General features: G+C 37.0%; 1 protein-coding gene across 1 annotated transcript; it reads left to right on the top strand.

Annotated features, from left to right (window-relative positions):
- The first annotated feature begins 633 nt into the window (after nt 1–633).
- On the top strand, nt 634–1,022 carry LOC137576941 (uncharacterized). Its single transcript, XM_068290289.1, has one exon. It carries the CDS (start codon nt 670–672, stop codon nt 955–957), a length of 288 nt encoding a protein of 95 aa, XP_068146390.1. The 5' UTR covers nt 634–669; the 3' UTR covers nt 958–1,022.
- The last annotated feature ends 19,035 nt before the right edge of the window (nt 1,023–20,057 follow it).

The raw sequence follows: 20,057 nt of genomic DNA on the forward strand, positions 1-20,057 counted from the left end.
AACGGAGTTGCAAAAAAAGCATGCAAATACATATGTTGTTGTTGTTGTACTTATATCAAATAATACATAGAATCTCTCTTCTTTTTGTTAAATGGAAGTCAAGTCCCAGAACCATGCCATAATCTTCTTGATTTAGAAGCCATTTTTTCACCACTCTAGGATTTAGATTTTTTTTACTAATATTTGTATTTCTTACCTAAAGATTTCGTTGTAATATTCAATAAAACGTCAATATATATAAGTATAACACTCTTTTTAATTAGTATAAAACAATTTTACATAATACAGTGCTTGGCTTGACTGCTTACGCATCTAGTATAGACTGAAATTTATATTTAAAAATTTGTTATCCAATATACATATTAGTTACCAAAACCCTGACCGAGGCAACATGAAATATTTGGGGGAATGCTTTAAATGACTCACCTCAATGTCAGTAATGCCCCCCTGTGAGTGTTAAGACAAAGCCCTTTTGAGTACACTTAGGCACGTTTGGTTAGTGAGTGAATCACCTGATATGGCAGAGCCATCCATTATGCCACTAACAGTTTCTTCGATTAGATACCAAAAGGATTTTCTTATCACTCGATATAAATTGAAGAATTTGAATGCATTGAACGCAGTATAGCACAAACAAGCAAAGAAGAAAGACACACCCAATTAGATACGATGTCGAACCTAAATATTAACGTGCAAATGGAATGCAATTGCGATCATTATAGAGGAATTATTGGAAGTATACGTTACGGAATCACTGGCCAAGCCCGTCCCTGCCGAAGCTGTCGTCGCATGATGAGAAGGAAGCAAGTTGTAGTGGTGCCAGCTCCAGTAGGCCAGCCAGTGATCCAAGTGGATCAAGCCCAGATGGCAACCCATTGGCAAATGCCAGTACAACAACCACAGATGGCTGCCACGGTGCTGCCACCCAACTACGCTCAGGCGGTGGCTGCCCAATAAGGCCAAAGAGATTTACAATCATTAATAAACCAGAAAGCTTGTAAAACAGTTAAAGCATTGAAAAATGGCCAATTGTTTTAAATGTCTCAAAATAAATGTGGGAAAAAAAGGGGGGAGCGGATACATACCTAGATACATTGCCAGCAAAAAGCAAAAAGGGCAAAGGCCAAATCCCAGCGAGTTGCAGTTAAATGAAAATTAATTGGCTAACACAGCTCTAATAGTGTGTTGCCAACTACTTTTTGTGCAATTAAAACAAATTGTATCCAACAGATACAACACACACACACACAGAGAGTCCTTTCCCTCAACCTCACCCACACACACACCACGTGGTCGTCTGTTGGCCAGGTTAACCAGTTTGCGGTTGATGTTGAATTGTCTGTCTGTGTGTTTGTCTGTGTGTGTAAGTGTGTGTGGGAGTCGTTTCTAGGAAGGATTCTTGGGGTAGTAGCCCGTTACATAGGTAAGGGGACCCCGACCATCATCATAAAACTTTTCCGCACATAATAATTCATGTTAAACTTGCCTTGTCCTTGCCTTCTCCGTCTAACTAACTCTCTCTCTCTCTCTCTCTATCTCTCTCTGTATCTCTCTCTATTTATATTTTCATCTCTTTTCCATTCTCTTGCTTTGCCCCTGGCTCTTTTGTTCTTTCATTCATTCATTCATTCATTTATTAAGCCGTTTATTCATTATTATAAACAAAAGCCACAACAAACACCTAGACGTAAAGCATACTAAGCAAATTTTTGAAGCGAGAGTATGAAAAAAATAAACTAAATCTAAGACCAAATAAATACTTATTAAAGCATCCATTAAATATTTATCCGTTGTTGTTATATTACTTTTCATTTTTCATAAACTTAATGAAAAAGCTGTAATACATTTATAAAAGTATTGCAAATTTTTAAATAAGTTTAAAAAATTTTATTGAATTTTAAGAACAAATGGAAAAAATGACAAAGTAGTTAGAGTAGAAGAGAACCAAAATGTTAGTATTCATATAATTTAACAAATGAATGTTATGAATCATTTCCAATCCTTTTTAAGTTCACATTTGATAAATAATTTTGGTTTTCTCGTTTCATAAGTAACTCGATAAACTCTAAGCAACATTTTGTCATGGACATTTAGGACATATCTAAACATAAGAATCGTCCTTTATTTCGATCATAAACTTTTACATCAACCCGTTAAAATTGCATCATATGATGGCGCCTTACTTTCCAACCGGCATTTGCATTTTGCTGCTTCATTGAGCGACCTATTTTCCTTTACTTCTTTTCTTTTTAATTTTTTCTTGTTCAGCTTAAAACAATGAACATATATTATGGGATTCAGAACAACAATGGACTCGAAGGAAATGCACGAAACAGGTAGAAATAGAATGAAGGAGTTTCGGCAGACGTATTGCATGGCGTTTCCGACAATTTAACAGAACCAAGGCCTTGTCGTATGTCTACCACTAAATAGAGCATAGCCCGACCACTCCAGTCGTCTCTTGCCTCATTATACCCCTTCCTTTTTAATGATGATGACGAAAGAATTTACTGTTGGTCTTAACCCCCTTTTGGGATTTTCTTTTGTTTTCTATGCTTCCTTTCGTTGTCCTTCACATTGTTTTCTTGGCCCTTTTTAATTGTGTTTCCGGTAATTTACAGTTTATTAAAAAATGTGTAGCTTTTGCTTAGGCCAATCCATTGAATCGTGTTTCGAACATTATCAACATCAATTTGAGCAGAAAGCAAATTACATTAATAACTAGATTCAGCTACCCCACTCCCACTCCATTTTCAATTTCTCTTGGTCTCTTGGCTTGTCATGTCTCAATCAGAACATGCAAACATCTCTCGGGTGTTCGATGTCTCTGTCTTTCTCTTTGTTTGGATTTGTGCCTTTGCTTTCGGACTTTACACAAAAAAAACTTGTACAATTTTTAACAAAAAAAAAAAACAGAAACCACAAAATACTGAACAAATTTCCCAACTAGCCACGCCCCTTGGCATATGTAAATGTATATATGTAAGTGTGTATGTGATTTGTTATAGTGATTGTTCATTGAAGCATTGCAAAAGGGAAGCCGAAGCCCTGAAGCAGACTTAGACTCCAACCCAGACCTGTTCATGGGTCAAAACCAGGGCCAGGACGAGACGAGACAGACGCCTTTCATAGTTTAGCTGGCTCAAATTGCATGAAATGTCTATTCTAATCCGGAAATTAAATTCCATTTAGAAATTTTGCCAGTGGGTGTAAGTGTGTCAGTTTCTGTGTATGTGTGTGTGTGTGTGTGTGTGTGTGGTGTAAGGGCAACAGAATCTGTGCATATATATGCTTAATTTATGGTGAACAATAGAAAAAGCCAGTGTCTGTTGACTGTTTCAAAAATCAGAGACAAACTCTTAACCCGTAAATGAACATGGTAGAATATAATAAAGTTGGAAACCAACAGAGTTCAATTTCAATTTTTGTTTATGAATTAAATTTTGTCTACAAAAACATCGTAAAATACGATACAATTTGATAATAACTATAACAAGGCTTTATGAAATATAATTCTAATTAATATTTATTAAGTAATTTATTTTATTAATCTTCATTTTATATATACTATACAAGCTATATACTTATCAGAGCTTAGACAGAGAAATTTAACTATAGAATATTAGAAATTAGATAGAAGTCTGATTGAAATTTTAAAATCAAGTACTTTTTAGTACCTAATCTCAAGATAAACTTAAAGAAAGTATGTGAAATCATACTTACCTATATCTTATGTTTGTGTACTTAGTATCTACCACTATAAATCTTTTTTTAAGGCGTTATAAAAAGTCTAGACAGAGAATTCTATTCACTTTCTTTCCTAATTAAATTATATATTTAAAATTTGAGGGATACTGTTTGTCCTAAAATTAGTTTTTCTAGATCTAAAATATTTTTAATGAGTTCATACTTGTATTTGTTATATCAAAAACTTAAGAAAAATGTCTTCAATATTTGCCTAGGCGAAAAACATATTTATTCGAATGTAACTATAGGAAAAACGGCGACAGCTGAGATCCATTATTTTGAGTTTTTAATTGGATATGAATTAAATTAAAATAAGAGCAATATGTTCCAATAAACAATCTGCTATAACTATAAATTGAGCACTTAAATTTTCGGACTTGATTTGAAATTTTAAGGGGGTTAAATTCATTCATCATTTCTGTGATGTTTATCCATTCGTACATTTGTATATGCTTATTTTATAGTATTTTAAACAATTAAAAGTTTGGCTTGGGCCTTAGTAAATCAAGTTACAGATATTCATTTGGAAAATGTCAGACAACAGCCGCCAGGTGGCTTATATCAGAGATGAGAAATAAATTTTACCTGAGAGCACACACACAAAATCAAGCTGAGTTAGGCAATTTTGATATTTACTTGTCAATTTGTTGAAATGGCCGGATAACACACGCAGACACACATGCGCACACACCCAAATGTTCATTCATAGGTTGTAGTCGACATATAAAAAGTGTCAACTAATCAAATGACAAAGAGTCAACCTGACGAGAAACAATCAAAATATAAAACTGCCAGCTATTTGTACTACCAAAATGCATTGCCAAGGCCTAATGCGACAAAGCCATTTACTTCATTTGTTTTTTTCTCTCTACGTGTGTGTGTGTGTGTGTGTGTGTGTGTGAGTGTGTTGAGGCAATAAAATTTTTATCATTTTTTATTTGTTTGTATTTTTTAAAACGCGCGAAAATGGCGAATGTTTATGGGCTTGTTATTTGAGCATAAAAGCATTTTGCCAGTTCTCTTTTTCTTCATCACCTCCCGTATGTGTGTGTGTGTGTGTGACGTGACACTTTTTATATGACCTACTCCTGCAAAAGAATGAAAGAAAATTATCATTTTCCTTGGAACAATGAAATTGTCAAAAAATGTAAAACGAGACACGCATCAAAGTTACTTTCTTTTTTTTTTTTTTTTAGAGAAAAGCAAGAGAGAGGAAACAAGGGGCGTCGCAATTGTTTTGCCAAACAAATAAATTTATGTAAGCAATTTCGAAATGAGGGCAACCAGCAACAGAAACAGTAGCAGCAGCATGATGCCAGACAGGGGAAGATAAATAGAGCACCCACTTGAGTGGCTCATTCAGAGCTAATAAAAATTACCAAAGAAATTGCCAACAAAAATATAAAAGTAAAGTTACACCAAGCAGTTGAAGCAGCAAAAGAGCCTCAGATGGGGGAGGTTGGGGGAGTCAAATCTAGAGAAGTCTCGCAAAGTGTCATCACTTGTGTCCTAACCCTTAAACCAACAGCCGGGACACGTGCCAATTGAGGATCTATGACATAAAATAAACCAATGAAACACAGTGGTTTTAAAAGCATTCACCATACAACATTGAGTAAAACTTTTTATAGTTTCGCCCATTTTGTACCACTGTACGATATAAAATCGTGACGCAAATTGCTAACAAGCAGTGCCAAATGAAAAAACCAAATGAAAACCAAAACGAAATGCTTCCACGCCAAGCCAACATAATAAGAATTGTAACCAGTAAACGAGTCAGAAGAAGCAAGTAGGAAGCTTGGAAGGTTTCACTGTACGGGCGGCGGTGGAGTGGATTTCGTGAGGTTAGCGCCATTGACCGGAAATGTAAAATGCACTTAGCACACAGCTCAATTCGTGGCCCTGGCCAAACCTCTGCTCCCAAAATATCGCTATCAATAAATTCGCACGTAGCTAGCTGAAGAATGAAAAGCTAAAGAAAAGGGCAAAGTGAACAAGGCAACAGAAGGGGTAGACTCAATGAGTTGGCTTAAAAGAAAAGCAACATAGGTGTAACTATGAAAGGATAGAAGAGTATTGTTATTTTTACAAACATTAAGGATTTGTCTCATAACTATTGGTGAGCTTTTGCAGGACTAGAGCTTTGTAAATTTTTCATTTACTTAATCGCAAGTAATTGGGATACAATATGAAGATGTGTGAAGGTTTGATGCTAGTCTACGATCCTTTCATGTTTCTAGACTACGCCTCTGCATTTGGTGTTTAAATGGCATTGGATAATTAGAAAAGCCAACTGCATTTCTTTTTATTCCTTTCATTCTTTCACTGGCACTTGCAATTTGAGCATTTTGAAACAAACACGCGCTCAGTCGGCAACCGAAAGTGGTTTCATATGGTAAGGTGGGTGGCGGGTGGGTGGTTCCCTGCGGGTGGATTACAAGGGAACTGCTGCTGATTCTGTGGTGACTGCTTTTAACGAAAATTGCTTCATTAGAGAAGTGCGGCAGGATTGGCAACTGGTTTAGGTTCAAACGCTTTGCCTGATTGAGTTGAGATTTTGTTTTTTTTATAGAAACGAAAGTAAAGTTCTTAATTTAATTTAAAAACTGAAAGCTTGAACAAACTTTAGGCATTTGAAAAAGCCTACAATATATTGTCTAATGCGATTAAAGGTAGCCAAGGCTCATTTTTGTTAACTAATTGCTGTAAATGCCTGAAAAGAAAAGGAAATGCCTTACTCTATAGAAATTCTGTTGGTTTTTGTTGCCTGGTTTTTGCATTCATAAATCAAAAAGCGAGCATGTGTCTATCAGGCCAAAAAATGAAAACCGAAATAGCCAAACACAATGGAGGCATGAAAAAGATTATATAGAAATAGCCACTCACACACACACAAACACACATACACGTGCATACACCGATAAACACTCGTACATACAATATATACATTTATACAATTTATATAGAAAAATATGAAAAGCAAAGGCAAACCACAACAGCAAATGGGGCATAAATTACACATGGCCATAGAAAAATGATACGACGAGAACATAAAACAGCTGCCCAGGCATTCAGGAGGAGTATCAGTAGAAATAGGAGTAGGAGATTGTCAGTATTGCGGTATGAGGAACTGGAGGGGTGCCACAGTAGATTTGCTCTCTCATCATTTATAAATGCTCGCGGGAGTGGCGTACAATATTCTTCTCTTTTTTTGCTTTGTTTGCTGGCTTTTGACGCTTATGGTCATCAGCATTCAACATGAATTCGGGTTTCATTTGCCACCAAAATGAAGTTTAGTTTAGGCCTCGGCATTTAACGTATCCGGTTTCCATGCTAATCGCGTTACAATGAAAATTGATGATTATTCAGGCTTGGAAAGGAAAAATCCCCACTCTTCTTATTCTCTAACTATGCAACATATTTTTGCATTGACCATGCCACTGCGTTTCGATGTCATTGACTTGTTGCCACTTAAATTCAATTGGCTCAAAAATAACAACGCGAATGTTGTCAACTAAGTTGTTGTTGTCTTTGTTGGTTAAGTGCTGATGAACGGGGTTGAGAGGGAAGGCGACGCCGTCGGCGGTCGGTCAACAGCTAACAAAGTTTTCGCAAACGAAAGCCAAAACAAATCAGCAAACCGAATAACAACCTCATGGCAGTATCATTTTGTCTATTGCAGGCCTTTTGGCTACTTAAATGTTTAGGTTCTACGCCGCCCTCACAAACCCTCCCCCTAAATGTATGGTATAAAAATAAAACGAGGCAACGCGAATACTAACATTTATCCACCGTATGTTCATTTGTGTGTTGATGTTTTGTTTAAACAACCATTGAGCCCAGAATGTGGCACAACACTTAATTGAATTGAAAAAACAATGAAACTTTGTTGAACAAGCCAATTGCTAAATCGGCTAATTTAAATTGAAAATGCACTCATTCAATTGTCTTGCCTAACAAAATGCCACACTAGATTGTCATTCTAATAAAGAGTCCATCAAAAGCACGTTTTTTTTTTTTCATTTTCATATCAAAAACAACAAATCAAAATTAAATAGTATAAACTAGTGATGCATCAGTGTGACTAAATTCCCCAACTGGACTGCCTTTGGTTCAAGGCCCATCACATTTTGTATGTAGACCTGTGAAAACTTAAATTAATTCTGTTCTCTAATTTTCCTTTTTACCTCATTCAGTATTAGTTAGTTTGATAATTTAAATGTTAAGGGGTACAGTGTACGATTAAATTTACAGGTATTTCATATTTATATAATTATTATGAATATAAAAGAACGCAAAAATTGTCTTCTTTAGGTAGAGAACAATTATCAAAGAACGAGGATAAGGGTTCGAATCCCAGGCTAGTGTATGGATGTAGTTTTCGTCTAGTCCGAAGGCCTTAGTTCCTGTGATAATAAAATTATCAAAGTTGCTTTATTTTAGATGTCATTTCCGTAAAATCCATGAAATAATTTCCCCAGCCACTTAAAATTATAAAAAAATAGACAAAATGTTTCTTTGGGGAATACGCATTCGAATTCGATCAAAATATAAACAACAGTCTTTATTTTCACTAGAGATTCTAAAAAAATTGGCTACTATAACAATTTCTATAAATTCGAAGAATAAAAATTTTGAACTCAATGGCTGCTATAGAAATTTGCGATATAATCTAACTAGACTGACATCTTCGATCTGTCTCAAAAGCCTTTTATTTAGCCCACAGATTTGTATATTTTGGTGGCATTCTTCTTTAGTTTATTGAATTTACCATGTGAATCCATCGTTTTGATAACTTTGATATATTGATCAGTGCGAAAATCTATTGAAATTTTTTAAATAGTTCAAACGTTTGGTTCACCTGAAATTCGAATTGCGACAATCTGTTAACCAGTTGACAATCGGAATAGGTTGAGTGTGACTTTTTGTAGTTAATATGATGAGGCTTAGGGGCTTGAAAAATCATTGTACCAGAGAAAAGCCAATTAGACCAGTGCCGGCTGCTGCTCATTTTACTGCGAAACGCAGCCTCGAGGACAAACAAATGAAATTGGCAACAGGATGCGGAACCGAATACCATTGCATATTTGTCGGCGCTCTGGCTGAACAACTCAAATTGTGTTTGGCTTTGGTTGAGCATTAAAACGCTTTACCTGGGGATATCAGAGCCCAACAAAATTTTCTACCTTATCCCACCCACTCCCACCATGATGAGCCTGATTTACCTTAGCCCCACCCGAAAAAAGAAGAAGAAAGGGAAAACGTATGGACTGGGAATGGGATTGGTTTGGGAAAGGGTTTTTGTTTGTCAATTTGCTGGAATTGAAACGTGCCTGGTAAGTCTCATCTTGTCTCGTCTCGTCTCATGAAAGTCCCTGGTGATCCCAGCCAATATTGCCAATCTAAACGCCTTATAAGTTTATTTTTAAAAGGAATTTTACCAAAGCAGAAAATCTCAACGACATCTTCAGCGCTCATTCTCATCGTTGTCCTGGTCGTCGTTTTTGTCGTCTACGTTTCTGACTCCCTCCATCGTCATGTTTTCCCAAGAGTTGAATGAGTTGAAATATTTAGAGCGCATTATGGGGGCTCAAACTACCGTTGAGGGGCTGAGGATGCTGGAAGGCATTTATCGTAAACGTAAATTTCAACTGCCTGCGACGCGTCAAGGATTTGGCAAAAACATTTAGCCAACATGACACTTAACAGATTCGCTCTCGACTATATCAATATTGGCCTAATGGCAGGAACGAGAGCTCCCTCTACCCCAGCGGCTGCTGTTCCTGCAGCCCCATAAAAAGCAATGACAACTCTGTTAAAGGGGGACTAAAGGAAACTTTACAGCATATGTGTATTTAAGTAGGTGTGTGTGTGTGGGTGTAACCGTGTGTGTATATAGTGAGCCAACAATGTGAATGCTAATCCAATTGAGTGAAACTTGGCCTCAGATACTGACCAAGCCCCGAGGCCAACTCTGTAATAAACATAAATAGATATTATTTATGAATCTCTCTCTCTTTCTTTTGGTTTCTCTTTCCCTCTCTCCCTCAACAGAGTTAGATTCTCAGACTTAGGTATATATATCCAAATATATATTTCATATTAATTCCACTTGATGTGAATTCGGATAATTGGCTAACTCGGCCGGCGCTTTGTCGAATTGCTCAATGTTCCATGACCCAAAGTTCACATTATACTTTAGCTTCCCCTTCCATCTTAATTGCATTTCTTGCTCGAAGGCGGAAAGAGTTCAAAGGCAGATCTAGATATGTATATCTGTATGTATGTGTGTCAGTGTGGTTATAGTTTATCATTAGCCACGGGACTTTAAGCCCTTTGATTATGATGGGCCAGCCTTTTAACTCTAATTAACTGCTAATTGACAATAAATCATTATTACTCAAATTTTAGTGGGCCATGGAAGAAACAATAAAACTAAACTCAATTGAAATAAAATTATAAGAATTCTCATTTTATAGCTATGGCCTACATTGACTAAGAAATACTCTTTTACATACATAGAAATAAAGTATATCCCATTCGATAAAGATATCGTTTACTCTAAAAAATTGATACGAAATTCTAAATAATTATTTTTCTCTAAGACGCAACCTAAAGATTTATCGAAAAGGGAGATCTTTCTACAGTTGGAAAACGATCCTAAGTCAAAAAAACTATAAAACGTAGATCCTTTTTTTGAAAATATTAAACAAGTAGCATTAGAAAGAAACTATAATTTATTACCTTTTGAAAATGAAACCAACTAAATGCGAACTACAGATTTTGAGTCATAACCTATTCCAGATAGTGCGATTGTTTATAATTAGGAAAAATCAAAGTAAACACATCGAAAATTTGGATAATTCAACAAAGCTGCTCATTCAATGCATATGCCCAATTCAAGGCCAACTAATACGCAAAAGAGTAGATCACATAATTCATAAATAAAGTGTGACTAATGCCAATGGCGACATGGCCGACATGGACATGGACATGGACATGGACAGAATGGACAGAATAAAGTAAAAGAGGCAGCACTTGGAGGACATTTCACCAAGTGTAACTGCAATCCATTAAGCAATAAAATTCATTTATTATTTATTATGATTACACCCCAACCATTGTTCGAATGAAAGCAGAAGGAGAAGGAGGATGTTTTTGTTTTTGTTGGGTGGGCTTGGCCCAGGATTTAAGTGGTAATTACAGTGAGCCCTTTTAGGCCACGCCCAGCACATGTGGGAGATGGCCATGGGGGTATGGGAAATGGAAATCATAAACATAAAGCTAAAAGGCGGCTAGCTAGCAAATGAGGCAAAGCCAAAGGGAAAAGCTAGAAAGAAGAAAAAAAAAACACATACATATATATAGGCTAAGGAGTTAAGGACCAACGCAGATCATAAGCAGCATCCGAACGGAAGAGGTAGTGGGTGTAAAGTAGACTTGGGCAAGCGTAACAAATGCAATAAATGCGAAAAAAGGACTCGATTGCTCGCTCTGCTCATTCGCTTCTTTTTCGACTCCGAAGTGGGCAACAAATGGCAAACAAGAAACTTTGTTCATAGGCACATAATAATAATTCGTAAATTGATTGTGTTTAGTGAAGTTTGAATAAATTCGATGAGAGAGAAATAGAGAATGAGTCAGAATCAGTGAGTGAAGAAGTGAGTGGGGGAGGAGCTCTTATGCCGGCAGGATAATCCACTAAAATTTACAACAAACGGAAACAGCAACAGGAAAACTCAGCAACAACAACAACAGCAACAAAGACGACAACGACAACAACGATGAAAAGGAAAGCAAGGAAAATGTAGCAAATAAAAATAAATTTGCTGCTGCTTCTTGCTTCACCACCAACCAAAAAGGACCAGAAACAGGACCAGAAAAAGAAAAAAGCCAACATATGCGCGCTGATGAGTTACAGTCAACCCAGGAGGTGGGGAGAAGAAGGTGGCGAGAAGGAGCAGCCGTAGGAGGTGGTGGTGGAAGCTTATAAATGAAATAAAAATGGAAAGCAAAGCAAAACTTATGACTGTCAGCAGATAAAGCAAAAGCTACAGCAAAAATGCCAGCACATACACACACACACACACTTCCCAGCCTCTGCAAGCCCGCCCTCTTCGAAGGAGTCGAAGCTCCATTGAGAGGGACAAGGACTATCAAAGTGAAATGCTAAAGCAGCCAAAAATCCACGAAATAATGGCAACACAACATGAAACAACAACTGTGACAACAACACATACATACGCACACACAAATACAGGGGCAAAGGACCCAGCAGTGATGGGAGAAATCCTTGCTGGATGCCACGGTGTTGGCATTGCCATTTTGCTGTCATTTGGCATCATCATCAATATGGCTAAAAAAAAAAAAATGGCAAAGAACACTGAAAAGAACAATGCGTTAAATGCGTTTCATGGAGCCAATGCTTCCAATAGAGATAGAGCCATAGACGAAGTTAAAGCTACACAGTTACAGTTACACTTTCATCCTTCGTCCATCGTGCTGTGTCTCCATATGCCTGGAATAGGTGACAGCTGAGCAGCAGTTGGCAGTGAGTAGGCATATTGTTGTCCTTCTTCCTAGCCTGACTAAGCTCTCACAATTGCTACTAGGACACTGAAGAAAAAACCATTAGAAGTAGTAGCAGCCTATGCTGATAGAAAGGACCAGATGTGGGGTGGTAGTAGTAGTAGGTACTGTAGTAAGATGATCTAACAGTTTTCTTCTCTCTCAGCACATTAAAAGTTTGATTTATGTTCCACCAGTGAAGAGGAAAACTTAGCCAAGACACGAGCCAATTTTGTGAACATAAGAAAAAAATTCATTGCATACTTTTACTTGCAGCAGAAAAAAATCTCTATAATAAAAATGATATTCTTATATATCTTCTTATACGTGTAGAATTAAGACGTATAAGTTTACATTATAAATTCAAATGTTGTAGAATCTATTTTTATACATATAAACTTCTTAGCGTTCTTCAAGAAAGTGTTTCAAATAAATGAATTATTTTTCTTGTAGCCACTTTAAAAAGAAAACACGAAGCATCAAAATTAAAAATTGAGTTGGTCAATGGTATATAAATCCTTAAAGAAGTGCGAGGGATATGGAGATTGCAGTAGCTGTTGCACTGCATTTGCATTGCGTGTTGGTTTAAAACTTCGCTGTGACTTGAAGCCAGCTTAGTCACTTCACTAACCACTTCCTACCATTATCTTTGTTGGCCCCTCTCTCAATATCGACAGTTTTGCACCCAAATGGAGGGCCATAAATATGCATTGTGTCACATTAGTGTGGGTATAGTAATATATGTGGAGCTGTGTGTGCTGGTGTGTGTTTGTATTATGTGGATGGGGGCCATATGTCACTGGAGGTTAATAGATTTTCTTTAGCCAAGTAACTTGCAAACTGCGTGTCATCAGTGAAGGGTCACAGGACACACGAGGCACAAAGAAAGAAATAAAAATAAGAAAGATAACGTCTACAACCAAAAGGGACTTGCCAACCCAACTAACCCTAACCCCTGCTCTAGCTATTGGCGAGTCATAAATAGAGTTGGCAACTTTTTCAATAAAATATTAAACACATTTACTGCATTAAAGGTTTCTATAAGGAACGTACAATAGCAAGACTTAAATGAAATATAAGAAATGAGTGAAAATAAATTTAAATTTAAACAAAATTTTTTAAAATCTGAATCTAGGCAAGTTTATAATAGTTTAAAACATATGTAAAGAGGACGAAACGAGAATGGGCTTAGTAAGCTAATCCTTTAAAGAATGTTTTCCAAAAGAATGTTATGTCCAAAGACACTTTTAATTCTCCAATCAAATATGTACAAATATTGCAGACAATAAATCGAAATCACTATGGAAACCCGAATTTTAATCTAATCTAAAAATATTCATCTTTAACTTCAACTTGAGATTGGCTAACTTTATTGTAGAATTTACAGAATCATTTTTTAATATTATTAAATAATCAGAATATTGGAAATCTCCTATTGAAATCAGACAGTGAACGTTTTCTGCTAATAGACTAGACTGGGTTAGGATTGCTAAACCAAGCAATCTGGTCTCTGGTCCATGCATAAATTGGGTTTGGGTAAACTTTTATGGCGGCCTCGAAATCTGATGAATTTAATTGACCCAACCCACTTGAGAACTCCTTCTACTAGAGTGTGAGCTGGACGAGTTGTGTTCTCTTTCACTTTTTGTTGCTTTTCTCGTTTTTGTTGTTGGATTTTTAAATGCCTCTTACTTTTGCCAAGGCCTGGAACAATTTTTTATTACAATTTGCTTGGACTTGTACCGTCCACCTACACAACAAGAACAACAATAACAACAGCAATCAGAAGAGAAAGAAGAGATGCGGTGCCGTGTGGGGCCGAAAGAGAGGCAGGAACTCCCGGCAGTAGAAGCAGCTAATGGATTCTATTTAACTTCCACCGGCTGCTAATGGATTTTTCTTGACCCCAAATGAAAATGCGCATCGAAATGCGATTGAAAAATGCTTGATATAAAAAATGAAATAAAAGAACCAACCAACGAATGAACGAAAGAAAGAAAAAATAAAATAGAAACGAAGAGCAAAACGAAAAAAAAAAACTGTACGGAAGAGGAAAAACCAGAAAGTATAATGGCATAGCAAAAGGCTAAATGAAATGAAAATGGGAACAGGAAATGCAAGGACTAGGGCAAAGGGCAGACAGCGAGAGCAAATGAGAGAAACTTTCAAGGATTTCTATGCCAATATCTTGACAAAATTTAAATTAAAATTCACCAAAGCAACAGCACAGGGAAATCAGCTAAGGCAAAATGAATGGAAAAGAAAAACCAGGTAAGAAAATAGGTGGAAAACTTTACCAGCTAATTATAACAAATATTTCTTAATTTTATGAGCTCAACGAAATTTAAGCAACAAAAAAAAAAAAACCAAGTGGTTAATGGAAAAAGAGATGAATGTGGGGTGGGCGTAAAAAACCTTGATAAAAGTTATGCATCAACAATTTTCTTTTACTACTTTGGGCCAGGCTTCAAATTATAAAGAAAGAGAAACACACAGAGAGAAAGACAAAGTGAGGAAAGAGAAAGGGAGAAGAGGGATAGTCTGAGAGAGACCGCAAAACTCCTTTTTTTGGCGTGCAGGCGGAGGAAGAACAATGGTAGCCAGCATTTTGTGATACCCTTTATTGATTTTTAATGGAGGTTTATTAGTATTCATTTGAGAAAGTAATTCTCAGTTTTATTTACATTTTCCAAATATTTTCACTCGATTGGAATAGGAAGGGTTTCTCCTCCAAGCCCTCCACGGAATTTGAAATACACTTTTTTTAATATTACATAAAACAACATTTCCATTTAGCCATGGCTTACAGAAGAAGTTTAATAAAATGTAATAAATAAATGCTAACTATATGTATATAATCAAATTAAAACATGATTATCTTGAAAGATCCTCTTTTTAGAGGGTATTTTTTAGTCTATTCACAACTATTTTGCTATAAAGTCTTTCAGTTAAAAAATTCTCCCACCAAAAGACACCGAAAGAATAGAAATAAAATAAATCAACTTCCGCTTGGCATGGAACTCCTCTTTGGCTTTTCTCTCGCCCATCCTCGTCTCATACATGACATAACTCCGACTCAGTCAGTCATCAGTGGCTGCCCACCTGTGGACGGACCTACCACCAACCACCAACCAAGAGAAGACCTAAAACTTGAAACCGTTTTAAAAGTCGCATCGTTACGCTTCAGATGCACTTGCTTTGCATATAGGTAAAGGCAAGGCAAGGCAAGGTCCCTTACCCTAGACCTGACCTATCCCCCTTTCAAGTTAAATGTCATCGTCCCCTCTTCCATGCAGTCTCTCATTACTCTCCTCCCCCTCTTCTACCCTCTAATGGCATTTCGATGCGCGTTGAAGTCATTCGTCGTCTCCATTGTCTGTATCCGCTTCTCTTTCTTCTGCACTTCACATACTCGTAATCATTTCACATTACAGGCCAGATAATAAATTCATTATGTATTTTTCATGTTATTAATTATTTTTTTTTCTCCCGGTCGCTCTCTCACTCTCTATCTCTCTTTTCTCTTCATTTTTCTTTCTCTTTTCTGGACCCAAGCCAGCGCCTCGAAACAATTTAGTGAAAATAGTGGGAAAATAATTATTGGTCTACAATTTTTGCTATCATGCTGATAATTATGGTGCTGGATTGCCCGACATGTCTCATCAACAACATCATCATCATCACTATCATCGTCATTATCGTCATTATAATGGCCTTTGAAAAGGAAGTTTGTCGTTTGCTCTTGATGCTATAGGGTCAGACTACACCTAGAGAAAAACTAATGGCACTTGCGTGTTATGACTATGTGGTTAACTTAAGTTAACTTGTTGCAGGTGCTTCAATGGCTCTCGCATCGCTCTGTCTTCTCTGTGTATTTGTGGTTAGATGCGTTTTTAATGGCATTCCCAAATCAAAATCATTAAAAACATACATCACAGAATGTTAGGCCAACTTTGGAAAATGGATTTAAAGAACGTCTTATGTAAATGAGCATGACTCACATGGCCAAGCTAATATGGTTTTTGATCTATTTAAAAACTTGTGTCAAATAACTGTCTTTCTAAGTTCTTTATCAGACGACATAGATGGTACATGGACTTTTGATATTTAACCGTGTTCTTTTCCTTTAATTGCAACGTCTTACCCTAATTAGTCTAAGACACTGCAAAATGTCAAAATTGTCTATGTGGAACCTCGTATCCTGCCCCTTTTATTTATTTTAAATTTATTTTTCCACAAGTCATTAATAACGTCAAGATTATGGGGGTGATTAACAGTTTGATCTAATTGCACTTCTATGACATGATGGTCACGCATTTTACACAATTTTATGGCTACTTTTACTATTATTATTTACAGGACCAGTACCTGGTCACCAGGTGGTGTTTGAATACTTCATATATAAAAAGACAACTTTATAATTTTATCGTTTTCAGAGTAAAGCGAAAGTTAAACCAACCAATTCTTAGAAGGAAGTTTAACATATAACCAAATGCAAGGGCGAATTTAAAAATGTGAACTTCAGTCTCACAAGACAATTTAAACTTATAGACTTAGGAAAAGCTGTATCTTACATATTTGAAAACTCAGAATAGTTTTGCAGCCTATTTGCATACCTTTAGGGTATGTCCCTATAATGCCCACGACTTTTTCCTATTTTTTTTAACTTCGTTTGTTTATTTCTTTGGTCCATCTTTACTTAAATCACTTTAGAGCCTTTTAAAGTCTAGCAAGTTGACAATTTGTTCTTTTTAGTTTCTCGGCAACGCAAACCAATGCGAAGGGCTTCATTCACAGTCAAACTTAATTGCTCACTTTTATTGCTTCTTTTATTTTTATATTTTTTGCTTTTCTTTTCTGGTTGGTAAAATTTAATTGATGTGTAAGTTTTTGGGCCAAGAAACAACCCTTAACCATCTTTCGAGTGGTCCTTGTGAATGTTTATACACCTGATGACGATTCAATTCTTGCTTTGTTGTTTATAGAAATTTGATTTCTGTTTATTGTTCTTGTGCTCTTGGCTTGAAATCGCAGAGCGGCAATTGCTAATAGTTAACATAGCAGGTACTTTGTCTCAATGATGATGGTGATGATGACGATGATTCCGAATCCGATGTGGATGTTGCTGTTGATGTTGATGATGGGGACAATTCCCCCTCTGTGCATTGGCATAAGTTATATGAGTGTCTTTTACCCTCCTGTTGGTAGCGGCAACCTTTTCCCAAACTGTTTTGTAAGAACTCAGCGAAGCGGGACAAAAACGTCGTCGTCGTCATCGTCGTCCAGCTCAACAAGTTGCTGCGACCCTTCTTAGCCACCTTCTTCTTCATAGCCACCACCGTCGTTGCCAACGCCTGCAGTGCTTATACAGCTGTTGTTTTATAAAGAAGAGTGGGGGAGGTCTTCCATCGCTTTTCATATGTGTATGTGTGTGTGTGCGTGTGGCTTGAGCCACAAATGGGTGGGAGGAAAAAGGGAGGGTTGAACGCTCTCGCCTTTTGCTTGACTTGGAACTGTGGGAATTTCTCAATTGTTTATGGTTAATAATTGCTGTTGTTGGCTTCTTCACCTCTGGGGAGCACAAACGAAGGGGTAGGGAAAGAAACAGGGTGAGAGTAAGGTGAGGGTGAGTGTGCAATTGTGCGTAACACGTAATGTTGCAAATGTATGTGTATGTGTATGTGTGTGTGGTTATATTGTAAATAAACAAAAGCCAAGAGCAATCCAAGAAGAGGCTGCTTGAGTTGGAGGCTAAAATTTGGAAATTTTGTTCACTTTGGCTCAAAGCCACGAAATGGTCTTCAGGCCACATTTTCAATGCATCTTCAATGTGGCCCAAAACTTGCATTCACTCACTTGAAAATTATGTTGAAGTGAAGAAGCTGCATTCGATTTGATTCAACTTGTTGTGATGAGATTTTTCCACTTCTCTATCTTGCTCTTTCAACTCAATTTGATTAATTGCTGACTGCGGCCTCTCTCTTAGGTCACTTCGAATTGACTCCCGTTGGCTGAGAAAAGGTGTGACAAAAGTAGGCGGCGCCAGGCCTAAAGCTATATAAATTTCGATTTGTTTTAAGTCTAGATAAAACCTAACCGCAAGGTGGGAAAGTTCATTCTATGATTGATGAAATCGAGAGAAAATGGGTTAAACTAATCACCTAGATTAAACACACTTAAGGCAAATTTATTTCTCGATCGTTAAATTCAAATCAAATCTCCATATTATACAGGAACTTTATTTATTTTCCTATTTGATTTTTTTTTAACTTGAAACAAATTGAGAGCTTTATTTATTAATGTCTAACATATTCATAGTATTTTAAATACTTTCCAGTAGTCTTTCCTTGAAAATTGCCGACAATTGCATTTTGGTTTCTTCATATTATGTTTTTGCAATCTGTTTATATATTTCTTATTCAGTGGCTGCCACTGACTTTTAATGCCCCTGCCCCTAGCTATAATCTCAATTACAACTATCTGAGTATCTCAGCATCTCCTGGCACATGCCAGAAGTTAACCAGTCTGCCACTTTCACGCCAAAAAACCCGGTGAAACGTCAAGAGACCCCAACAACCCAAAAGAAAAACGAAAAAACAAAAACAGGTAAAAAGAAGAAAAACACAAAAACCAAAACAGAGTTGCTCAATTTGTGCCGATCATATCAGAGACGCTTGGCAATTTGGCAACTGTGTGTTGAGGTATCAATAACGAGACCAACTTGGCCATTTCTCCACACCCCAACCCCCACACTCTTTTTCCCACTCTCTTATATTGAGGCCCCTTCGTGTCTTCTTTGCTCAGTCAGTTGCCCACATATATGAGGTCATATAACGGGACTTTTGTTGCAAAAAGCGTTGTCGTTGCCATCGTCTGCATCGTCTGCAGCAGCAAAAACGAGTCTTTGGCCAACACAAATAAAGGCACAGAAAGACACCACATACATACACACACACACGCACGCACAGAGATACACTCACACACTCACGCATACACGCAAGTTTATCCCAACCCGGCCGGCTTTGACTTTTGTCAGACCAAACGAAATCAGATATCAGAGACGGTGGCTAAACTTGAAAAGGATAATATCAAAAGACTTGAATGAATCAAACGTCTGTCTTAAAATCTTAAACTATTACAAATATCTTATTCCGTAATGCCTTATATATATAATTTTAATTGTAAATAGTCCAATAGATTTACTATCCTAAACGATTGTATTTAGACTTGGACAGAACTCAAAGAAACCCGTTTCCACTTAAGGGTTTGGTGATCCCTTCTGCTGCGCCTCTGCTCTGCACGGGGCTGTAGTGGCTCCTTTTAACGGTAACCACTCATGGGTGTGTATGCGACGCGAAGTTAATTAATTTGACATAGGCTTGTCAAACAATTTATTGGCCTCATACACAACTACACGCCCAGACTCGAAACACACAGACAAACAAAGATAGAGCATATGTGTGATACAGAAAAAGTTCTGAAAAGTAGCCAACTTCCATGCATCACACAGAATCTGTAAACTAGTTAGACTGGAGATCGCCTTGTGAGGCGTGAAGGGAACAACGGACGAACGGAGGTTTTGCATACAGAAGAGCAAAAGAAGAAAATCGTTGGGAAAACCAGCAATATGAAGAGAAAGATGGTGTAGGATTGTGGCCACACAGATAGATAATGGACAATACCGTATTCAAGCTAATTTTTGGCCAATGAGTTATGCCAGAATAATTGTTGATGCAGTTGAA

This window comes from Drosophila tropicalis, unplaced genomic scaffold (genome assembly GCF_018151085.1).
Source record: "Drosophila tropicalis isolate 14030-0801.00 unplaced genomic scaffold, ASM1815108v1 contig_1187, whole genome shotgun sequence".
NCBI lineage: Eukaryota > Metazoa > Arthropoda > Insecta > Diptera > Drosophilidae > Drosophila > Drosophila tropicalis.

Bases quoted from the DNA above. Each gene is read 5' to 3' on its own strand.
- LOC137576941 (XM_068290289.1), top strand. From the start codon at position 670: ATGTCGAACCTAAATATTAACGTGCAAATGGAATGCAATTGCGATCAT.